At 44.6% G+C, this 7,245-nt stretch overlaps 1 protein-coding gene across 4 annotated transcripts in view; it reads left to right on the forward strand.

Moving 5' to 3' along the window:
* The window catches only part of LOC107092967 (UPF0606 protein KIAA1549-like), a 35,616-nt gene that overhangs the window by 10,118 nt on the left and 18,253 nt on the right, over nt 1-7,245 (forward strand). For all 4 annotated transcript variants that reach the window (XM_015387724.1, XM_015387726.1, XM_015387727.1 and 1 more), the window contains exons 3-8: nt 2,218-3,360; nt 3,442-3,524; nt 5,573-5,872; nt 5,945-6,131; nt 6,213-6,272; nt 6,362-6,513. In XM_015387724.1, the coding sequence (XP_015243210.1) occupies nt 2,218-3,360; nt 3,442-3,524; nt 5,573-5,872; nt 5,945-6,131; nt 6,213-6,272; nt 6,362-6,513 (1,925 nt within the window). The remainder of the gene's footprint in view (nt 1-2,217; nt 3,361-3,441; nt 3,525-5,572; nt 5,873-5,944; nt 6,132-6,212; nt 6,273-6,361; nt 6,514-7,245) is intronic.

Below are 7,245 nucleotides of genomic sequence, written 5' to 3' on the forward strand. Positions count from 1 at the left end.
GCACAGCGTCACCATGGAAACAAGGCGAGGACCAGATGAAAGAGAGTCAGTCGAGGCTGTGTGTGCTTGTCATAGAAAGACAAATGTGTTTGAAAAACACTGCAGGAGAGAGAAGAAGGAAAATAAACAGGGAGCAAACTGAGCCCCCCCTACCCCTACTATCAGTCTGACAGATATTTACAACTTGACTGACCTCCGCAGACTTCTTTAAAACACCCACTTGAGACAAAAATATTGCAAACCAAGTTAGGTCTATAATAGTTTATTACAAAATAAAAGTGTAGCGCTTAATTGTAAGGAAAATAAATTGGTGTTCTACTGGAGGCTTCTTCCTGTTAAAAGAGAGTTTTTCCTCTCCACTGTTGCTGCATGCATGCTTGATTTGAGGAATCGGTGCAGAATCAGAACCATACAATGCAAACAAACGTTACTGTCACTACATCCTCACCCTGGAAGAGCAAATCCTGCAGTCAAGGACTGGATGCAGTCAGCCGGGTTCCCTTATGTTGGACCCGGTTCTGTATTCGAGAAGGAGTGTTTTCTGAAATATCCAAAAGGAGAAATGACATTTTAAGTACTAACAGAATTTAATACGCAGAAAGTACAGAGGCAGATTTTTCCACAGCACTGGATGAAGTAGTAGCAGAGAATAAGGCCTTTCCTCTTCTGTTTATTCTCACCCTGTCAGGGTGTTTCCTGTTAATATCAGACCTTTCTGCATGAAACAGAAACCTTAACCTCAGAATCCGGTTTTAACTGGTTTCCTCTAAAGTCTAAAAACACCAACCACACACTTTGCAAATAAAGCCATAACAGCAGTCCAGTTCATCCTAACCGTAACATAAGGCAGAAAATAAAAATTTGTCTCTTCTCACAGATTGACATTACCGGTGTTCATTTAGTGGAGTAGCAGCCTGCTGGTTAGGGCATAGAGCTTGGAATCCTGAGGTTCACAGCCTGCCATTCTGGGTCCCTGAGCAAGACCCTTAACCCCACATTGCTCCCCAAGGCGCCGCACAATGGCAGCCCACTGCTCCGCAAGGGGATGGGTTAAATGCAGAGATAAATTTCTCCAATGTGAGATCAATACAGTTCAGTTATTATTATTATTCATTCTTAACACTTAGAGAGAAAACTTTAAACCGATCTGACCTGGTGATCCGATGGAATTGTTTTTTTGAAGGGACCTGAGACGATATGTTGTGAATTGGCACTATAGAAATAAACTGAATAGAATTGAATAAACTGGACCCCAGAGGTTATGGGGAGAAATATAAAAGGGTTTCGGCTCAGAGTGGGAACGATTTTCGACCCTGTTATTTTTCCATCTACAACGACCCACTTATGGATCCCCTCGAAGAAAAAAAAGAGTAGCAACATAGTCAAACGTGTGTGTCTCAAATGTGGAAAACAATAGAAATAAACTTTGTGGATTAACTGATCTATCTTCAAGCATCACAAGAGAACCATCACCAAGACTTCTATCATGCGGTTTTACTGGCTTTGGTTATTCAAATGGAAGCGACATTGACCCACTCACACATACTAGGTCTACAACGTAAGCCTGAGTTTTGTAAAAACACCAACATAAAACAATACAATATAGAGTCAGACAGGCAGTTCTCAAAGAATGAACACATGAAAGCTCAGCTGTGTTTCAGTATTCGCTGCCAGTTTTGGTGGAATGTGGGCAATGAAATGGAATAATGTAAACAGATGTAAAACCCCATCATGCACCGCGACATATTGCTAAATATTCGAAAATAAATTCGCCAAATATAAGACCATCATCGTAGTTTGGTTTAAAGAAAGCATTTTAGTTTTATTATAATTTAGATTGTAGCAAGGATTTTACATTTTGAAGAAATAGAAAATGACACCATATGCCAACCGTCACAAGAATGTGCATGACATCCTTAAGCTCCTTGAGTTATTTACTGTCACAGGTAGGAGCTTCGGCCGGAGAGTAAGTGTTTGTATGATTTAAGGAGGGCCGGCCCTCGCACGCGTAAATTAGGACCGACCCACCGGGTAAATGCCTGCTATCACAGATTACCAGTCCGAGCCTGAAAGAGTTGCAGTGTTGAACTGAGCTTTAGTGAGTCAGGTATTTTATGGGTTTTTTTTGGATCATGGTGATGATGAGTTCAAAGGTCAGTGTTTTTGATGGGATTCATCTTTTAAACCCTTCAGATTTTATTCTTTCATTCTTCCCAGGTTTAAACAGGACAATGGAGCCATCATCACACCCCCCACCGCCATCATCTACACCATCCCTCTCCTCTCACAGTGCGCCGTCAGACTACAGTCACCATGGTAATATTGCCGATTATGGGTCAGCGGAGGACCAGGATGCCGGCGCTCAGGGGATCCACCTCCTTCTGAGACCTCCGGACCTCCTGTCCCCTAGTCTACCTCCGCCTCTCCCCCCGCACAGCCAGTCAACCCTCCCCCCTCCTCCCCCCTGGGAGCAGGGACCCTCCCTAGAGGAAGCATGGGGCTCTGGAGACTACCTGGAAACTCTCTCCTTCATGGTGCCAGATGGTGAAGAACTTGGCCTTGCCACGCCACTGCCCTCCCACCCCTGGGACACCGACTCAGAAGGGGACTGGGTGTCTTATGACAACACCTTTCCTGCCCGTCCAACCCTCCCTCTCCTCTCCCGTCTCCCCATCACCCCCACCTCCACTTCCAGTTTTCCCCTGGACACCCATACTGCTCGTCTGGATGTTTTCTCCACTTGGGACGAGGAATACGACCCGGAGGACATGATGCCTCTAGAGCCGACAGAGGTGCTGCTGCCAGACATGAACAGCCTGGAATACTATAACAAACTGCTGGCCCGGGAAAAGGAAAGACAGAAGGAGCGGGAACAAGAGGAGGAAAAACATCGGACCAAATCCAGACCTTCCATTATTCCCACAACAACCCAAACCCACCATTCTCCTCCAACACTAGACCCTACCCTCCATGTGCCTCCAGCAGAGGTAGAGCGTAAACATCCCCCAGAAGGACATATCCCTCCTCTGTCTCCCTCACCTGCTTCTACCAATGAGAAGCCAACTACTCCACCAAGCACACGCCAAACCTCCTCCACCTCTGCTCCAACATCCAGCACCACCAACCAGTTGCCACTTACTCCCCCACAGGGACCGACGTTGCGTCCAATCCAACCAGAAAGACCAGCAGTGATTACAGAAAAACCAGCAAAAAGTCCAGCCATAATGACCACCACCCAGATCACCTCCATCAGTCTAACCAGAGGACCCCCAGTTACCACGCCCAGAGGGGCCCAGACCCCTCTCACTAGACAGTACCTGTGCAATGTCACCAAGCCTGAGCTGTACCTGGTCCGAGTGGGTAAGTCCTCCACAGGGTCATGTGACAGGAAGTACCTTTTGTTCTACTGGACAGGTTTTGCAGTTGTGTCTCTGTCTGCAGTGAGTTCGAAAGGCTCATCGGCAGGTTTCAGTCATGTCCGAGATGTGCTGAGGAGAGAGTTCAACCGCTCGGTGGAGCTCCAGGTAAACACAGGACCCTATGTACTGTCCCTGACTTTAAAGTCGTAGGGAAACGGCTGTTCCGAATTCTCCCGAGTGGTGCACGACTTTACACAAGTGAATAAGGTGAATGTTATTGGTCGTTTATTAAGGGGGTGGGATTGTTGTGGCCGAAGGTTCGTAAGGAACTTTGGTTGTGGCCGGTTTCTCGGAAGCGTCTTGCTAACCAGTTAGCAACTTTGTTCCAGTAGATTCCCAATGGGAAAGTTGTTGACTTAGAAACAACACTGTCAAGGAACGCTATGGACAGAGGAAACATGCAAGAGGAGGAGAGTTTAGTGTTGGAGGTCGTGGATGAGTCTCCTCCGTCATCCATTTTTTATCTAGAGGAGGAAAGCGGGGATTTAGATGTTGTGGAAGAGGTCGCCAGGGCGGCAGAAGCTTGGTTTCGTGTAGAAGGCTTCCAGCCGTACATGTTGAGCCCTTGCCTCGCAACGCTGCCAGTTCTGTTAGCTCTACGCCTGCTGAAGACACAGACGTCCATCCCCGTGAACACTGGGACGGAACTCAATGGGAAAGGAAATTATTCTTTTTTCAACCGTTCAAGATGATATGACCGAAAAAACTTGATTGACAGATGACCGTTGATGTATGATTGGCCGAATTTAGGTGTTCAAGGTGACGTAGAACTAACTGGCCTGCAAAAGATAATGAAAAAAAAAAAACAGATTTTAAGACAGGGTTTTTTTTCTAAAATAGAAATGTCCTAAATTTTGGGACACTATTGTCTGATAAAGAATACATTTATATACATGTTTAAGCCAGAATGATTTGACATTTAAATATGATTTCCCTACGACTTTAACGGGCTTCTCATGATCCACTTATTTTAAACAAGTGATAATGTGCAAAAGGTGAGTGACTCCAACATGGGCTTACCTGAAAGTGTTCAGTTTAAACCTGATCAAACCGTTTCTGACTGCAGAGCCTGCTTTTTATGCTATCCAATTCTAGGCACATATATGATAAATTAATGCCAATCTATCTATTATGGTTCTGAATTATATCCTACAAAGTGCAACCATTTTTGCACAGTCTTTAGCTAGTTCGAAAGTTGTTTTCGGTTTATCACACCCTGTGGGGCTGTTGCTAACTTCTCCAGGCTGTTCATATAAGGGGTTGTGTGATTACTGACTTTATGATGACTCCTCAAGTAGAAGAAACAGGACAAATCCTTTTGGAGATGCCGGTGTTCTGTCAGATGAGCATACCCCATCAGACCAGCATACCCATAGTCAGTACACATGCGCAAGAAGTCAGATTTGCGTTTATCCCTTTAGTTTTGTACAAAAATAGACTTTAAATGACCTCATTGGGCATGCGTCCGTTTAGTCGTGTACAAAAAAAAACACTTTAAGGTCAGATCGCCATACGCTTAAAAAAAACACAAAAAAAGTAAGGAATTAAATTGTTTTTTTGTACATGACTAAAGGGATATCTATCCGTTGAGGTAGTTTAAAGCTTTTTTTTCGAACAAAACTAAAGGGATAAATGGGTATTGACTACGGTTATACTGGTCTGACTGGGTATGCTCATCTGACAGAACACCAGTAAGGCTGCAAAGTAGAGCAAACTGTTGTTGAGAGTTGCTCAAACACATTTTAGAAAGTTTAAAGGGTAAAAAATGTGCGATTTGCATAAATACCTAGAAGGAGTTGGCTATTTTATTGTAACATAGTCCTGCTGTTTCAGCCAGGTTTCTATGAGACAAAAAAAATGTATCTGATTTTCACCAAATCAAGTCTTGTTTTCACTTCATGAGCACTTCCTAAGTGTTACAACTATTTTGATTGATTGATGGAGGTGTTGGCCCAGTGGTTAGAGAAGTGCGATTGTTTTCTGAGATGGTTGCAAGTACCCAGTTTGATCCTCACTATCTCCACTCTGGGTTCCTGAACTAACCCCGGACGCCACATAATGGCAGCCCCCCAAATACAGAGAACAAATTTCCCCATTGTGGGACAATAAAGGGATTTACATGTACATAACTCCTTTGTTCTCCTCTTTTTCAGTTCCTGAGAACTCCATCCAGTTTCGCCTTCCGCGTCGTGTCAGGACCGATGATATTCACGGCCATATCTGTCATCAACGCTCTCCGGCGGTCACCGCGTAGCTCCGGACCCATTCCTACTGTATCCCCACTGTACACCATACCTGACCTCTGGTACCAGATCCACTCAGTGCTGCAGTTTGTTCCCACCCACGTTGATGTCAGGGTGTGCAACTTTACAGAAAGGGTGGAGAGAGGGCTGATGATGGCGTATGCAGAGAGCCGAAGGAGGTCTCATGAGGCAGGAAACGTCACTGTACAGGTGAGTCATACCTGTTCGCTGATCTCCCGATATCACGATCAGATGATTAAGTCTTTGAATTTCCTCTCACAGCTGCTGAACATCACAATGGGCGTAGCTCGGCCAGCGTCGGGCCGGAAGGTTCCCGTTGACATTACATTTGCGGTGCGAGACGGAAGGGGCTACCTTCCAGGGTCGGAGGTTAGCGATCACCTGAGGAAGCTCAGCATGGTTGAGTTCAGCTTCTATGTTGGATTTCCTGCTCTACAGATTGCAGAACGTACGTCAACACACAACTCAACATTAATCCTTAATAACCTTTTGTTTCTGGAGTTGACTTTTTAAATCTGTGTGTTCACAGCCTTCCATTATCCAGAGCTAAACATGTCTCACCATCTGCGCACCACTTGGGTCCGTACAGGTACAGCTGCAGCTCCGACTCTCATCGGAAGAAGTTATGTTAGAAAAGTCGTAGCTGTAGAGTTTCACCTTTTCTCTGTATACTTTCAGTCCTATTAGGTGTTTATGAGCAGCAGGTGGCTGAGAGGAGCTTTAAGGCGCGTCTGGAGAGACGTCTGGCTCTGCTTCTGGAGGAAGGACTGCAGGAGACCAGCAGGAGGCGCTGGAGAAGAGCAACTGCAGTTGGCAACAACAGTCTGCAGGTAGGAACCAATCAGAGAAAAATGATCTGCTAAATGATTTTTCACAGCTGCTCAGGTTTATTTGACCATCAGATTCCTGACTCTGGGATGTGCTGCGTCAGCATTTGCGATAGTTTCAGCAATAATACAAAGAATCAAACAAAAAAACAACTAGTTATTAGATTTGTTTTGGTAAACTAACAGCATAGCTCTAAAAGATGAACAGTTTTTCTGGTGCAATTTTTTGAATAATATTAAATAAGCTTAATATAAAGATCATAAAACCTCTTCCTCAGTGAGAAAAAAGATGCATATAAACATATTTCCAGATAGGAAGCATATTGTTACCATATATTGTTACTCTAGGAGGCGCTGTTTCTGTCTGAAGGGAGGAAACACACAGAGCCAATCATTCACTTTGCCTGTAAACTGAAATATTGCCGTATTTGCTCATTTATAAAAACACATAAGAATCCATCTGTCCTGCTCCCACTTCAACCATTGGAGATAGACACAAAACAGCTCCACCAATCATTTTGCAGCATTACTATGGTCCATGGGCGTAGGTTTGCATAGGGACCATAGGGACATGTCCCTACCAAAATTTTGGAAGGACCTATTTTTCCCTACCAATAATTGGATGTGAACAACATGTTTATAATTTACTATACAGCAGCCGCTTCTTTTCCTCTCGCAGCTTCTCTGCCTGGTAGCTGCAGCTGCCTGCTCTTTCCTTTCCCTTTCACATAGCAG

Source organism: Cyprinodon variegatus, unplaced genomic scaffold (assembly GCF_000732505.1).
Source record: "Cyprinodon variegatus isolate N-32 unplaced genomic scaffold, C_variegatus-1.0 Scaffold402, whole genome shotgun sequence".
In the NCBI taxonomy this organism is placed as follows: domain Eukaryota; kingdom Metazoa; phylum Chordata; class Actinopteri; order Cyprinodontiformes; family Cyprinodontidae; genus Cyprinodon; species Cyprinodon variegatus.